The 17,028-nt window shown below is 36.9% G+C and overlaps 1 protein-coding gene across 1 annotated transcript in view; it reads right to left on the reverse strand.

The window, feature by feature from the left end:
* The window catches only part of COL25A1 (collagen type XXV alpha 1 chain), a 465,928-nt gene that overhangs the window by 19,621 nt on the left and 429,279 nt on the right, over window positions 1–17,028 (reverse strand). Inside the window, exons 26-32 of the mRNA XM_078445823.2 lie at window positions 15,530–15,610; window positions 14,295–14,357; window positions 13,603–13,653; window positions 11,583–11,609; window positions 8,487–8,567; window positions 5,939–5,974; window positions 4,307–4,360 (exon numbers count right to left, since the gene is read on the reverse strand). Of these exons, the coding sequence (XP_078301949.2) occupies window positions 4,307–4,360; window positions 5,939–5,974; window positions 8,487–8,567; window positions 11,583–11,609; window positions 13,603–13,653; window positions 14,295–14,357; window positions 15,530–15,610 (393 nt within the window). The remainder of the gene's footprint in view (window positions 1–4,306; window positions 4,361–5,938; window positions 5,975–8,486; window positions 8,568–11,582; window positions 11,610–13,602; window positions 13,654–14,294; window positions 14,358–15,529; window positions 15,611–17,028) is intronic.

The raw sequence follows: 17,028 nt of genomic DNA on the forward strand, positions 1-17,028 counted from the left end.
GTCACATCAGTATGATCAGGTATATGTTTTGCTTCCTTTCTGAAAAAGAGAGTTGAAACACTTCTTTGCCTTCTAATAAATAAATGTCTGAGAAGGTAGCTTTTTACTACCTTCATCACTCGCTCTCCATGAGCCTATTTAAATAGAACAGCTGCCCCAGCTATAACAATATATGTGATAATGATAATCTTGAATACTTATAAAGAATACGGTGAGATTGGGGGTGGATCCATAAATACAAAATAATTATAATAAAGAGATAAAGAAATGTTCTGCATTTCAAGTAGTGTTTTCTTTTGCTGCCATTTGTAAAATTAAGGTGCTTGTCAGTAGTTAGCATGCGAACTTCAGGAGTAATGGTCATATTTATATGAGTGGCCAAGAAGAAAATGTTACCTTCTTTTATCACACCTTTGAAGAAGCTTGAAGGTTAGCAAATCTTTTCATGGCTAAAATGCAAAGTTCAGCTGGTAGCTGTGTGTGCAGATTCAAGTATTATGCCATGTGCCTCTGTACTCCAGATTCCCATGTGAGCAAATTTCAAGTCACTATTAACATTCTTCTTTAACCTAAACTGAGGTGTTGGTGGGGCTAATTGGCCCTGTCACCTAGAGGCACATATATATGTGTAGGGAGATTGCCGAAAGTGAATATGATAAAAGCTTGTTGAACTTTTACTCATTATTACTTTATGTTTATTACTGAAAGAACAATTTCCAGTCAGTCAGTAAGGCTGCCAGGCTTTGAAATCAAACAGATTTAAATTTGAATTCCAGTTTGGCATTTACTGGCTGTGTGGTCTTAGGTAACCTTCTTAATCTTTCTATGCCCTAGTTTCATTGGCTGTTAAATAAGAAGAAGAATACATATTCTGCAAGACTTGCTCTGAAGATTAAATGTGAGTATAAAGTATCAAATTATATGTCATCAAATAATATGTCTCATACATAAGTGGTGGCTATCATTATTAATATACAATCAGAAGTCTTACTTTTAACGAAAAGGGTTTGGCTACCAATTCAAAATAAATTTCTTTGTTTGATCTGGCAGTGTTATTTTATGATTTTTTTAAAATGGTGGTGATGGTGGTGGTGTATATGTGTGCGCGTGTGGGGGTAGGATGGGGCGTGTAGTGGGAGGTGGGGGTTTAAAAAGAGGGTTCGCATAACCTGGAGTAGGTCTACCTTGAAAAACCTCCACAGATTCTTTTGATATACCTATTCCCTTTTCCCTTCCTCTGAGTACCTTCAGCTTTATTGGCTTTCTTTTGTTTTTAAAATTAATATACCATGACTTGTTTGAATTAAGCTGTCACAACGACATCTGTTTGTGGAACTCCTCTTATAGAATTGCTCACCCCAAACAATCACTTTAAGGTAATGACAATTCCATTTCACTCGCCAGTGACTGCTTCAGAAGAGGACATGTGTCCGGACTCTGGCCAATGAGGTGTTGAGGGAAGTCAGAGGGGAAGTGATGGGGAAGGTTTGCTCACTGCTAAGGAGAAGATGATGCCTCATTGGAGAGGACGTTTGTAGGGACGGTGACCTGTTTGCCTGTGATCGGAAGACAAAGCCAGCATGTGGAAAGGGAACAGAAGCAGAGCGGAGAGTCCCTCCTTTGAATATTTTGTTAGATAAAACAATATTTAGTTTCTTTATTGCATAAGCCATTTTGAGTTGGGATTCTGTCACTTAGAGCCAAAGGCATCCTAATGGTCTCAGCTAGAAAACTTTTAGGAGTGAAATATTAATTTGAATATGAGATATGAAATGAAATAGGGACTCGAACGTGTAACTTCTCCTGGATTAAATAATTCCCGAAACACTTTTAAACCTCTCAAATTTAACACCCTTCACAGAGTTCCTAAGCATTGACAAGGCCAGATGAAGAAATCAGCTCAAGGCAGGGACCATCAGGTGCTTGAAGGGCTCATGCTGTCACTCACGTTTCTGACAATTTCTGAATGACAACGTCCAATGTTAGTCTTCTTTTAGGCTGGTCTCATTTCATTCAGGCTCTTTAACTTGCATGCCCACACTGAGGAATTATCTGGAATGGATTCCTGATTCCTCCCTCTTTAAAACTGGAAACTTCGTCAAGAGAGTCCAGGTGACACCTCGGTCAATTAACTTTGAGAATAACACTCCAGTTTAGCACTTCGGGTGAGGGGCACTTGGCGAGTACTGATATGCGAGCCAGTTAAGACAGTTAACGTGCTGAGTAAATACAAGTGTAACACTTCACACTGCCGCCATTTGACTTAAACTATGTCTTCAAAAATTCTTAGCGATTTCATTTGCTCTCCCAGTTAATCCTGCCCCAGCGCCGATACCTGATATTCTTGTGACACCGAGGAGCTATCGGAAGTAGCAGCTGATTTACCATACGGTAAACCCTCTTGAGCCCCAAGGGCAGTCTGCCAAAAGACTACTTGAGATTTGCTGCTCCATTTTTAGTACACGTGCTGGATTTCTTGATACAACGCTTCAATGCGTCAGCAGCATGAGCCTCTTAGCTTTTAAATATTTTTAATGAAGGTGATCTTCCTAAGTCGGTTTGAGTTTAGAAGTAAGACAATTGCAGATTCAGATAATTCATTCCTTTAGGACTCACCTCTTTCTAGAAGCATCCTTGGATGAAGCCAGACTTCCTCATCATTGAATGTACAGTCTGTACTGTTTGTATTCACTTTGGCCTCATGATCTGGTTATTTCTTGCTGATACTTTTTTTCTCTGCACTTAGATTATAAACTCTGCTAGGTCAGGGAAATAGCTATTTCCTTTACAGTTTTAAGATTATATATGTATATATATACATATATGTATGTATGTGTATATATATATGTGTGTATATATATATATATATATATATAATATTAGTGAAAGGTTATAGGATGGTGAATCAATTATAATGGTATTATTCTAATACTAATTCTAATAATGGTAATACTAATACTAATACTAATAATGGTATTATTCTAATACTAATATATAGTATTAGTAAAAGGTTATAGGATGATGAATCAATTATAATGGTATTATTCTAATACTAATTCTAATAATGGTAATACTAATACTAATACTAATAATGGTATTATTCTAATACTAATATATAGTATTAGTAAAAGGTTATAGGATGATGAATCAATTATAATGGTATTATTCAATTCACTGGAGCAAATTGGCAAAATAGACTCCACAAATGGGAGAAGTGTTTGCATTTCACACTAGGAGTACACTGTGTTTTATACATCACAAAATGTAATAAATATTTACTGAATGAATGAATTCATTTTATAGAACATAGAATTATGGAATTGGGATGTTTGCCAAAGAAATCACTACGTGGCCCTCTGTTTTAAAGCAAATTACCCCAGACTGAAGAAACTCTATCTAGTTTTAAAAAACTGCAACTTGCACAATGAATCATTCCAACATTGTGAAGCCCTTGCATCTTTCTTTCCAGCTTATCCTGGATGGTGGGGAAATTGATGACACAAGTCCACTCAGACACACACACACACACACACACACACACACACACACACACAACACTTCTAAGTTTTCCAAAGTGAAGAAAAGAAAAAGTGGGAGAAAAATAGAGAAAGAGGGAGAAAAGTTCCAGACAGATGACCAGCTGCTGACGCTGCGATACATTTTTTTGTGTCAGATATTTATCTTCCACTCTGAATGTCTTTTTTTTTTTTTCTCCCAAGGATACGGAAACATGGCCTCGCAATAGGGAGGTTAGTGAAAGGTTTTTGTTCTATAATGCACTGAAATTATTTCCTTATGGTTAAAGATAGACGGCCTATTCTTTTGCTAAAATAAATAAATAAATAAAGGAGCATGTGTAACTGTGTGGAGAATACTTAGGTTTTGTAATTTCCTTTAAAAAAAAAAGTTATAACTTAACTCTGAGTGAATACAGTAGCTTTATATAAAAGATTATCAACCAGAATATGTAGTCCTGGAAATTTTAGCCCCATTGACTTCAACTTTCTGGATTCAAGCCAAATGCAAATATCTTCCTTATGGGTTAAGAAGGAATGGTCTGAGCTATTTATTTTAGCTATGTAAATGTATTCATTATTTTTTGTTAAGGCAGCCACATTCTATTTAATACTCTGTTGTTCTCTCCGTGTGAGAACTCTGATTAGGACTTAAGATGGTATATTTTCATTGAATGTGTTAGATGGTCCTTTATTTTTTCTGGGAAACGAACAGTTCAGTTCAGCTAAGCCAGAAAAGCCACAGTGTGTTTTCTTTAGGTCACAGCTTAATAACCTCAGGAGCAACTTACTCTTTCTCCTTTGGGACCTGCAGGGCCATGGGGTCCCATAGGGCCATCTGTACCCTAAAAAAAAAGACAAAAATAAGATAGAGACATATCCAAAGGGCCATAAGAAAAGCAGTTATATTTTATCCTGGACTTTTCCTGGGTGAATGATGCCTTAGAAAGTCAGTAAGACGACTCATCTCCTTTCAAAGTGCTTTATACTTGATTCTTTCGGGCCAGCAGTTTCCAAGAAACCCATGCAAAAAGGGTGAGTTATGTAACTGCATATTTTAATGAAGAGTACGCACGAGAAACTGTAAGTCATATTTAATTATATACTTCCTCCCTGACTTCATGGAACATCTTCACTTTGCCCCCATAATCTTAAGGAGAGAAATGGAGGTGTTTTCCCTTCGTCCATTCTCCACCCACTGTCACTCTCACACTCCTTGGCCATGAAGCTTTGTTTTCAGCTGTTTAAGAGGCTGGAACAGTTACACAGGTGGAAAAAAATATTAAGTAAATGAGAACAGTGTTTAACTGTTCAAACCAAACTTTCTCCGGCTCTGTTGGGAGCAGCAGGGGGCTCAGAGGGAAGGAATTACTCTCCTAGCTTCTGCTACAGTCTTGCAAGGCATAAACCCGGCAGCCGGCTGATTTAATGGCATAATTGCCCTCTGGCCTCCTGGCTCAGGATTAGGATTTCTGTCTCAGACTGAATGAATACAGGAACACTAGGTCCAGTGAAAATAATGACTGCCTGAAGCAGGTTTTTAGAATTGAAAAGCTTGGAATTTCTTTTTGATTCTTAAAGATGTAGCAAGGACTTCAAGTGATTTACTCATTTTCAAGAAGACTGTCCTTATTTGCAAAGAATGTATTCTAATATTTGCAAATGTAGGAAGTATTCCAGCACAGTTTTTACTTATAATATCTATAATATATTTATTATATTATATATATTATAGTTATACTATTTTTATTATTCATTTTTTTGTTCTAACTATTCTTTTTTTCTATTACAGCTTTGCGATATGAAATCATTTAGGGCTTAAACTCATTCTAATATTGGTGAATTCTTATCATCTCATCTGATCTTCTTACTGCCTGAATTCAAAGTTCATCTTCAGAAGACTTCTAAATACTGATTATCTGTGGCTAAAATTCAAGAGATGGAACTGTTAAGAACCAAAGAAAAGAGACAAAATGACAGAAGACAGACAGGTCACTTCGATGAACAAAGATCTGAAAGTTAGTTCCAGGAAAGAAGTTACATTTTTAATATGGACAGAAACATAAAAGGAAGAGTGAGTTCAAATAAATTCACATTATTTTCATCCCTTCAGAGGAACTTGCTCATGGAATTATGGGAACTGTCCTTTAGTTATAGAAAACTTTGTCTAGGCTTCTAAGTTAATGAAGCCAATTAGACTGGCCATTCTCTCCACCTAGCAAATTATCCAGACTGGAACTGAGGCTTCTTCTGCCCTGTCCACCTTTCCGTTTTGTACCCCTATCTTTGTACATCTTCTTCTTTCCCTCCAGTCCCGTGAAGCCCTCATCATTGGATGAAAGTACATAGGGCAAAAGAGTCTGTCCTGAAGCACAAAAGCATAGCCACAAAACATGTTGGAGCAAGATGAGGTACTGACTCACCCGGGATCCTGGCTTCCCGTCTAAGCCAGATGCTCCCTGTGTGATTTGGTTGGTAGCAGGGTTGGTGGGTATAACACGAATGACAAGAACAGAGATTAGTATGAGGTACTAATGAACAAATGTAACGCTTCAAACAACATAATACGCAGTCACAGGGTTCTGGGATGAATATCACATTGCTACAAATTGTTAGTTAAAAAAAAACAAACGAAACACGTGACAATAAATGCCCCACAGATGATGGCATTTTAATGACATTTCCATTCGACAAATTCTTCAGAAATCAAGTCAATGAGGTTTATAAAGTAGGCTTTCTAGGAATTACTGGTAAGTCACAGAGTGCTAATTTCCATATGATACTCACTTTCTAAAGACTGTACTGTTCACAGTAGATTTCTTTAGGTTTTGAAAAAAAGTGGCCAACAATCTAAGAAAGGGCTCATTATAATAATCAATCAAAGTTAGCATTTCAGAGAAGAAAAAGACTCTAGTTTTTTGTTTGTTTGTTTGTTTGTTTGTTGTTAAAATAGCACTTTTGAATAACAAGTGCAGAATTTTAACATGCCAGAATGAGTCTGGATTTTACATGAATAATACGCATTGTTTTCTGGGTTGTTCTTACTGTGTTCACATTAGTTACCACTAGAGGGACTTCTAGGAACAGGAAAAAGCTGGGAAAATTTCATGAGTCCAAACAAAAAATAACTGTCCCAAACAAAACTGCTCTTCAATTCACTTCAAATAATCATTGCATCAACATCTGAAAGGGAAATGCTTTAAAAATGCAATGTTGTTCCTAAGCGACGTGTTTTTTTTTTACCTTGATCTCCAAGCTATGCATAGTGTGTGATAAAATATGACACTTTCAATGCTTGTTTTAAGAATTAGCACAATTACTTCTTTGAATATGACTTTTGTATCCCAAAACTCAATTGCTGATTTATAGTCCTTTAAAAATATTGATTAAATCAAGGAGTATTTAAGAAAGACAATACACTAGCCCTACAAATTTTCTTGGCAAGGTTGCAGAACTATGTTCCCATTTTATGCTGCAGATATAGTTAATAATAAAAAATGGAAGAAAAAACCTATTCCAGATGCAGACTCTACCAATGATGCTATCTACCATTATATTCGGGTAGTTTTAGTTTTTTTATTTTACAATTCCTTCTGTATAGACCTATTATGAGTCAGACTCTACATGCAAAATATATCTTTAGTTAGCAATGATTAAAATTTTTAAAAATGTTATGTTGTTGTTTAATGCTAGCATATGTACAGTTTTTGGCGAAATGTTGCATAAAAATTGTCACTAGCCCTAAATTTGGAATTAAGATAAACTTTAAAGAAATTGGATTAAGGGTTTAATAAAATAGAAATCCAAACTTTCTTTTGTCTTCTGGTACTTTCTTCAGAGTCACCATTATTATAGCATGTAAAAACAAACAGGGAGATGGTAAAATTTTTGTACTGAGAGTATAACATTATAATTACCTGGAATGTGAACTAATGACTCACATATGTCACAGAGGTTTTGTGCCCATGGTCCATTGGTCTAATTGGTGTGATTTAACCTATAGTCTAACACAAGGCTTGTATCATTCATTCAATAAGTGAGTACATATTAAGCATCCACTATGTGCCTGATTTTTGTAAGGATACTTAACACTTAAAGTGAAATAAGTAGGCACCACGAAATAAGTAGGCACTAACATTTTTATATGTAAAATATTCATGTGAACTGTATTTAACCAACTTTATGTCTTATTTTAATAACATAATCTATAATGTTCTTTACTGCCTTCTATCTTCATTCACTGAATAGTCAGCATATTAAAACCTTTAACCTAAAACCTCATATTTAATCGTCCTTTTTAAAAATCTCTTTTTAGTTGTGGAAAGAAGATTGGCCTAAAGGGCATGGCAGATGAGAATTCCCTTTTTATTAAAAATAAAAATCTCAAAACAACCGCAAAATACTTCTTCCATACTATCCTTCACTGTTGCCAAAAGAACCTCATAAGAGGGCATTTTCAAAACAGATAACACACAACACTTAGACCATGATATATGATTGATTAATGTAAGGAGCCACAGCACTGACCTCACGCCATCAGCAATGGCTAACTGCATACCTGCCACCCAACAGAGGGCTACAGTTTTTGGTACTGAAGGAGGAAATAAAATTGAGGAAGGGTTCTAAACTGAACTAAATTATAAAAACATTTGTGAGAAATTATGACATAATCAGCACAATGCTTTTTTAAAGGGCAGGGTGATGGGAGAAGAATCATCAGCCTTAAGAGAGGAAGGTTGGCATGTGTGTAACTGAATGACAGAACATGGACAGCACTGTTTGTCATGGGTCTTCCTCTGACACAAGAGCAGGCATCAAACAAAACTGGGCTAAGCTCTGCTCTACTATAATATGTTTTCCAATCACAGAAACCTCAAATGTAAGATAGTCACTGAGTAAACCAGAGTTGTTACTTAGGGTAGAAAGAAAAGTCTGAGATTTGCACTGAAATGGAAAGTTTTCTTTACTTACTGGAAGACCAAGGGGTCCTCTGTCACCCTTTTGACCTGGTTCACCCTTCAATCCTTTAACACCATTTAACCCTGGTTCACCCTAAATGCAAAAGCAAATGCCAATTTTGGTTGCTATCATGGGTGCTTTAACTGTGAGAGAAGAGAGCCAGTCTCTGAAATGGTTGCAGATTCCAGTTCTAGGTAACAGCAGAGTGAGGCTAGACTTGTTTTGCATCAGTTTAACATTCATTTCAAACATTTGTAAAAAAATTAATAAACTGAAATCGGCAAATAACGTTCTAGGAAATTCCTGAGAAAGCGTACTCCTTGCAATTGAAATGTGTATGACTGAGTTCTAGAATTTTTCAGATCTACTTCACAGAAACTGGTGTTATGGTACCCTTGCTCACCAAGCAAATCAGAGACAGAGTGGAGGATGTTGAAGGAGCCTCAGTAGAAAAACCCACTCTGCTGGACTGAAAAACTGGAATATGCAGGACAGTGTTATATGCACATATTTTAAGCCTTTAAGCATTTTACCCTGGGGAATGAGCTAAAAATGTAGCAGCTGATGTTTGAAGTGTTGCCATGTAGTGAGTCCTCATTCACGGACATTGCCAAGTTAGATCCCTACATGGATTAATCAACAGAATAGACAACAAATAGCCAATCCCAGAAGGGACTATGAAGACCACAGTACTTAAATGTAGTTTTGATAACTGTCCGTCTGCCCAATGTTATAATAAATAAAGTTGAAGTTTCACCTCAGGTGACATTACAAAAGCCATGGTAAGTGACAAATTCTCTTGACTCTGATATTTAAAAACCTAAGAATACGGTACATCTATTTTCTATCAGCAGCAGAAACAGAGTTCTGACCTGTTCACTTTCCAACTTTTAAGTACAGACATTAATTTCATCACAAAAATCTGGGAAGATTTGTGAAAGGAAGATGGAGTCTCAAATGCCCTATAGAGTCTCGCTGGATAGGCGTGAGAGCAGGAGAGATTGTGTTTACATGGCAGGAAGGATTTTAACCTGGGAGGTATTTTCCCTAGGTGTCCGATTGATGAAAATCAGTGTGATGCTTGTTAAACATAGAGTCCAGGACCTCACTTAGTGTTTGAATTTCCAAAGGGGTCACAAAGTAATGAACACACCAGCACGACCTAATGGGTTCTGGGGATTCTGAAGATAGGACGTTTGCAGTGCTGCCATGGTAGGAAATCCAAATATGCTGTGATTGGTAAAGGGTGGTCCTGGGAATGTCACAGAGCTAAAGTCAAGGGGAGGTTAAGGCCAAGGCTCAACAGTCAGCGTTAGTTAACTGGTCTCAACTTGAGATTGATGGCTTTGTATGTATGTATATGGACTTTCAGCTAGAGGTCTTGAGATGATGAATAGGCAGGGCCGCCTTGGTAGGCCACAGAATTCTGTGGTGAGGAATCATACATTAACATGAGTGGGCATGAACTGAGAAGTTGAATTTATAAATAATCAAATGTAGTGTCAGAAAGACCAAATTTCAACTCTGGACCTAATTTCTAGTCCCAGATTAGTCATTTAGTTAGCAGTGTAACTTAGGGCAAATAATCTAAATTTCATGGACCTATGGTTTATCATCTATAAAATCAAGGAACTATCACAGGTAATCTATGAGATCTTTCCAAACTTAATAATTTTCTGAAACCTATTATTTAAGTAGTGCCTTAAAATCCAAGGAGAAGCCAGGAGTAGGAACTACTGATTTAGTCCAGAGTGGGGGAAAAAGACCCAGAGAGGTTAGATAACTACCAAGACCACAAAGTTGATAGATGGGCTCTCCCTTCTGACCCACAGCACAATAATCTTAACTCAAACTATAATCCGTGCTTCTGAGACACTGGCCTTACTAGAAGTATGGTGTTCTAAGAAGAATAAAGAGGCATGAATTTTTCCCATTCATAGGTGAGTCACCTGCCTGACCCCAAAAAATGAAACTCAGATTTCTGGGGTCCAACCAATACTTCTGCATTCCTAAAGCTGAGTGGGCCACAGGGAGTTCCTAAAGGAGAGGGTGGGCTGCCGCTAAGCTTTCTGATTTCTAGCTCCAACATTGCATTTATGTGTTCCCCTACCTCTCACCATTTAAATGCACCAACTCACTACTAAGGAGCTTTCAAGAGTCCTTGAACCTTCTCTCATGAGTTTTTTTTTCCTGAATTTTTAAATTCAGAACAAAGCATCAAATCATAAGATAACAACCGATATTTATTGGGTGTTTATTGACAACTGCACCAGATATTGTGCTAAGTATCTTACAAATATACCCATTAAATTATCGCAACACTATGAGGTCAGTTGCCTAGTTGAGTAAAAGAAGGATCAGAGCGGGTAAATAGTCTGCTGAAAGTGACGGGGCCTGTTAGTGGCAAAGCTGAGGTTAGAACATAGGAACTCATTGCATATACTGCCTGGAAGAAGAAACCTTTCTTTCAGGGCTCATTTTAACTCTCCAAAATGTCCTCTTGGTCTACACAAAAGCAAAGAACTGATGGAAACCATCTTTACAATATAAGCTGCACTAATTCTGATGAGCAGGGGTATTCTCTATTGTTCTCTTATTAATCCAGAGCATAGAGTACATGATACACTCTACCCCATTCTAGACCAGTGATCTCTGGGGGAGTACAAAATTAAGATGTTGGATAGTTAAAGCATTTAGATGCAGCACCGCTATATGACAAACAAGGGGTATCAGTTACACCTAAATATGCAACTAATGATACCATAAGAAAGAACATCTGAACCAGTCTGAGAATCTCATCAGTTTCACCTCTAAATGGTTGATTTTGAGTATACATATTATGATTAGTAATTAAGAAACTTACATAGTGTCATGGAAAAAGGCAAAACGAGGAGGAATTCATCTCCAGGTGATATCACTTAAATTTGTTGTAAGACATTCTGTGTTGTGAGATTTAAACATCTGGATACTTAAAGGCTTAAAGATTATACAACATTATATAACATTATATAACACATAAATAAGATGGGACAGACATGCTTCTGTCATGCTTCTCCATGATTAACAGGGAAACAGAAATCCAATAATCAAAGGATTTTTTTGGATTACCTTTGGTCCAGGAAGTCCATGAGGTCCCTGAAAATGAAAAACACAGATTTTAATTAAGAATTGATTCACTATTTCCTAACAGAAGTGATTATTGTATAGAGTAGCCAAAGAGATGTAAAACAAGAATCTTCTTCTTGGAGCTATAGCTAGAGGCAGGACAGTGGATGTTAACACCTAGTGAATGTTCCTTCCAGCTCTTGGATTGGTCTGTAATTGGAAATTCACTAACAGCAATTTGTTCTGCTAAATACCTGTGAGAGGGAGAAATATGTAAGAAAAACATTTTTAAAAAAGTATTGTGAACCCACACTACTCCTATTTCTCAAATCCATATTTTCATAAAATCTAGGTGGAACATGTGACATACTTTGAGTTACACAGAATAGAGATAGGTCCTAAAATACAGAAATTTGCCAAAGAGAAGTCCTGGTGAAGGGAAGACCTTTTCCCATTACTGAATCCCATAGACCCAAGAAGAATCTAAAGAAAGAAGGAAACGAGGAGATGATAGTCAAGTTTGGGACCCTGTGGCATCATTAATTTAAGACTAAGGAAAAGATTCTATCCACAGAGCACTAATCATTATTAGTTAGAATGCATTTGTTTTTACGAAGACGAATTCTTCAAGGCTTTTGTAACAGTTGTTTACCAATGGAAGGAAGTTATAACGCATACATGCATCAGGGCTTTTCTCCTGTATTTTGTGGAAAATCTAACCATAGAGACTAATTAGCTAACCTAAATTACCTAAAGGTTACTGTGGATTGCTTTAAACCTTTCAAGTTATTTGAATTAACTCTTTGGAGAGAGGAGTATTTAAACACCCAACAGCGAAATCATACAACTGTAGGAAAAATTTTTTGTCAAGCAATATACAAATATTTGTTATATATGTCTGCATTGGAATAATATTTTCCCTTTAGATAAGCAGTGGATAAGCATTTTCAGGGAATGGCTGTTACTTTATCAAGTATTCTTATTTTATTGTAGTAATGGTTAAAATCCCTTTAAACTAATCAATTTTATGATATGAATAAGATATAGCCTTTAAAATTTTAATCTTCTAACTTAAAGTGGAGGGAGTATAAAAGAAAGCCAAAAGTATGTCATTTGCTTAATTCTTAATGAACAGTTTAGTATTAAGAAAATAATGTTAATTATAACTATTTCATGATATGAAACAGAAAACAACAGTTAGTGAGAAATAGATGATTGGGTCTGGGGCTATGCTTTGCAGCTTAGATCATTCCAGTGATGTTCCAGGGGGAAAACATGACCCACAGTTTATTTAATCTGTATGACTAAAGGCATAGAGTTTATTGAGATACCTTAGGGACGAATGTGACCTTAGAGGCTACCTGACTTGTACCCATCCTGCCCCAGGCAAAAGCAGCTGAAGCACTCCACCTTCTATGTTCTAGCCTTAACACTACCGCCATTAGGTGGACATTTTGAGAATTACACTGGCTTAATGGCTGCCTTCCTCACCAGATAGGAGTTCTGTGAAGGCATGGCCATTGTCTGAGGGATACTTGCGGTGAACCCTGGATCCACCAGAGTACCATAAAGGTGAAAAGAAAAAGAAGCAACAATATATGTCATCTACAATTTTTCTCATATTATTTTATAAATGTGCCTATTAAAATCTCATTAAAATGTTTCACAGTTGGTTAGACACATTCATTAATGGCTACAATTATTAATCCTGTTATGCTATGAATGGCCTAAATGGGTTGGTTAAGATGATTTTTTGACGTTCATACTGGAGGTTGGAGTAAAGCTTGTCAAATCTATCCTTGACTCTCCTATCACAAAACTACTCTATCTCTTTTCAAGAGACGTATTTGGGAATGAAGGCCAATACCGTAAAGTCAGATATCTCAGAGCACCTCGTATTTTCTGTTCATTCTACAGAGAGCAGCCCAAAATACAAGCTGGCTGTTGTGAGGGATGTGTTCATGTTTTTCTAGTAGCATACTCATAAATACATGATTACATTTTGTAGAGAAGAGAGGCTTACCATGGGGCCTGGTGGGCCATGGGGGCCTGGTGGGCCTGGTGGGCCTATGATCTGTACGTCCAAAAAATAAACATGGATTTGGTTACTTCATTTAGATAAGGCAGTTTGGCTTGGATCTTGTGCTAGGGTTCTGCTAAGGCCATTAATAGATGCAGAGGAAGAAGGATACTAGAAAAAGTGAGGCATTTGATTCTTTACGTTTAGAAATGCCTTCTTGAGAACAGCAACAACAGCAAGAAAAAACTTTAAAAAAATACAGCTGTTTTACAAAAGCCAGAATAAATCTAAAGTACATTAAAAGAAAGGACAGCAATCATCAAGAGATGCTATAATATCACAATCACTATTAAACTCTCCAATATTTCACTGAGCAGCAACAGGGCTCTGGAGGGGGGAAAAAAGTGTGCTCTGTAATCACAAAGCTCTACCCAAAAGTGTTATGGGAAAACCATTGATTTTTTCTCCTTAGGATTAGACAGTCTCCTAAAAAACTGCTTTTAACTCAGACTTCTGAGACACATTGTCTCTCATCGTAAAAGGCCGACAGACATTTTTTCTATAGTTTGACAAACTAAAAGGTTCACAGTCTTTCTACTGTTGATAAGCCATCTGGCACAGATTGAACTTGGTAAGTAATAGGCCTGTTTTAGAGTTCTTTAGTAACCGCGGAAGTTCAGCCACCATCAACTTACGGAAGGACCCTGAGGACCTGGTAATCCAGAGTCTCCTTTTTCTCCTTTCATTCCATTGGCACCCTACAAATAACCAGTAAGAGTTGAGTTGGTAAAGTTGTTTCCAAAGTATAAGAAAGCAACTGAATTTCCTCCCCAAACCCATCATCCTTTTGAAATTTTTATAGTCTTATGCACATAATATATAAAAGAAAGATTTATCCCCTTGCATTTTCGTCTCAAAGAGCAAGCTTCTCCAAATTTCTAGGACTGTGGGTGATATGTGAAATACAATTTAAAGCAAATAAAAACTAGGTTAGATGTGATTGGTTAAACTTATACATTGTTATCTATATCAGATTATAAATGTTATATTTTTTGTGGTGGTGCTCACTTTAAATAGCAAAGGTCAGTCTTTTATTGACATTTATATACTTCCTTGTTTTAAAATAGGCCTAAGGCAGTGAAGTCTTCTACATTTTTTTGTTTTAATCTCACAATTTAATTACTGAGGATGAAAATGAAGTTTCAGGGTTCTTAGCTGAAAATAGGGTTAACAATACCTATCTCTCCATTTCTTTTACATTTTTTAAAATTTTCCCTTCCAAATCCTCAGTAAAAATTGTGGGGTAAAGTCATAAAAACACCATTCCATTCACACAAAGAGAACACTTTTTAAACAGTAACTTGTTTTAAAATTACCTTACATTTTTTTAGTTTGTTAATTTTTAAATTATGGTTTATTTAAAAATGATCAGTTGTCACCATCTGATGCATACTAAATTAAAGTGATCAACTCTATCTTTCTATCTTCTGATGAAAATAATTCAGGAAAACATGAAGGTTTATTTTATAATTCACTTGGTTAGATGCTTTAAAACTTGTTTTAGTGCCACAGTTGGAGTAATTAACCAACAATACCTCAAATATTTAAGAATAAAATAGTACATGAACCACTAGATGAGAATGCAGGTAATCATAAAACTCTTTTTTCTTTTTAAGTTTACTTATTTTGAGACAGACACAGTGCGAGTGGGGGAGGGGCAGAGAGAGGGAGAGAGAGAATCCCAAGCTGGCTTTGCGCTGGCAGCACAGAGTCTGATGTGGGGCTCGAACCCCCAACACCATGAGATCATGACCTGAGCGAGATCATGAAACCAGGAGTCAGACATTTAACCAACTGAGCCACCCAGGTGCTCCTCTTTTCTGATTTAATTTATCTTAACATGAACACATCCTAAAAAGTACAAACATACCGGTAATCCAGGAAGTCCGATTCCTCCTTTTTCACCTGGCATACCTGGGTCCCCCATGTCTCCCTTTGAGCCTTTAAGTCCCTACAAATGATACGGTTTACATGTAACAATCACACTGAAACTTGATAGTAACATCCTAAGGAAAACAGAATTCCAGATCAATTTTGTCAGTGGGTGATCCTATGCTGAGATGATTCTGATTTTCACTGCTAGGGTTATTTCTTATAGCAATCTTCTACATTGAATCAGTACTATTTCCTCATGTAACAGAAGGGATTAAACCCTATTACTTAGGTCATTTAAGTATGAAAACGATGAATTTAGGTGTTAACATAATTTCTCCTGATTCTGTATTTTTACCTGGCAGTTAATTCAATATCACTGGTCCTGAAAACAATGTAAGGGACTGAGTTCTCAGCAGTACAACACACATTTTGAACCAGGACTAGCGTTATAAGAACAAAGGCTCAAATAAATTTCTCCCCTCTCCATCCACCACACTCTCCTACCCCTCTTAAAAGCAGGTGGAAGTTCCAATCACCATCAGTTTTCAATGGTTCAATATACAGAAACATAAATAATGTAGGCACCAATTATTAGGTGCCTGGTCTTTAGGCATCAGAGTTCAGTCAAGCTTACAAATGTTTCAACTTTTCCACAGCATTCTTATTTTATTCTCATGACATCTCAATGAGGTGATCCATGGTGCTTTAAAAAAATTTTTTAAGAGAGAGAGCACAAGCAGGGGAGAGGGGCAAGGGGGGCAGGAGAGAGGGGGGGGGAGAGAAATCTTAAGCAGGCTCCACGCTCAGTGCAGAGCTCAACTCAGGGCTTGATCCCAAGACTCTGGATTATGATCCGAGTCAAAATCAAGAGTCGGACGCTCAACTGACTGAGCCACCCAGGCTCTCCCATGATGCTATTTTTATTCTTCTTTTACAGTGAGTAAATAGAGAGATGTATATTTTGAATGCTAACAAATCTGAGTTTTGTAATAATAACACTGAAGTGGATTTTTATTGTTAAGTATTTTCATCCAAGGAGCTTCACTATCATATGACCAGATGGCCCATTCTTGGGCAGGGATGATGACAGTTCTGGTAGTAAGGGGCCCCTGGCTGCACAAACCTATTCATCTTTTCCATACCCAAACCTACTTACAAACAGTAGGAACGTGTTTTTTCTTTACTTATACCTATTTAATAGCACTTAGTTCAGAATCACTTGCTAGGTGGGTGAGTGGATAGGTGCTTGAGTGGGTAGTAGATGGATCTAACTGATTAATCAGCCCCTGGTTGGTTTTAGGAATCTAGTGATGGAGAGTAGTAGGGTAGCCTGTCCTTGCTACTGGACTTAGTAGCAGAAGTAGACCTTGTGAAGCGTATAGAAAAAAACCCCAGCTACTATGTATGCAGGGACCATGTAGTATCTTTATGCATGTTAAATTAATTATTTTTAATGACTAGCATTGGGGATACAACCAGATTTTTAAATGCTTA

This window comes from Panthera onca, chromosome B1 (assembly GCF_046562875.1).
Source record: "Panthera onca isolate mPanOnc1 chromosome B1, mPanOnc1 haplotype 2, whole genome shotgun sequence".
Lineage (NCBI taxonomy): Eukaryota > Metazoa > Chordata > Mammalia > Carnivora > Felidae > Panthera > Panthera onca.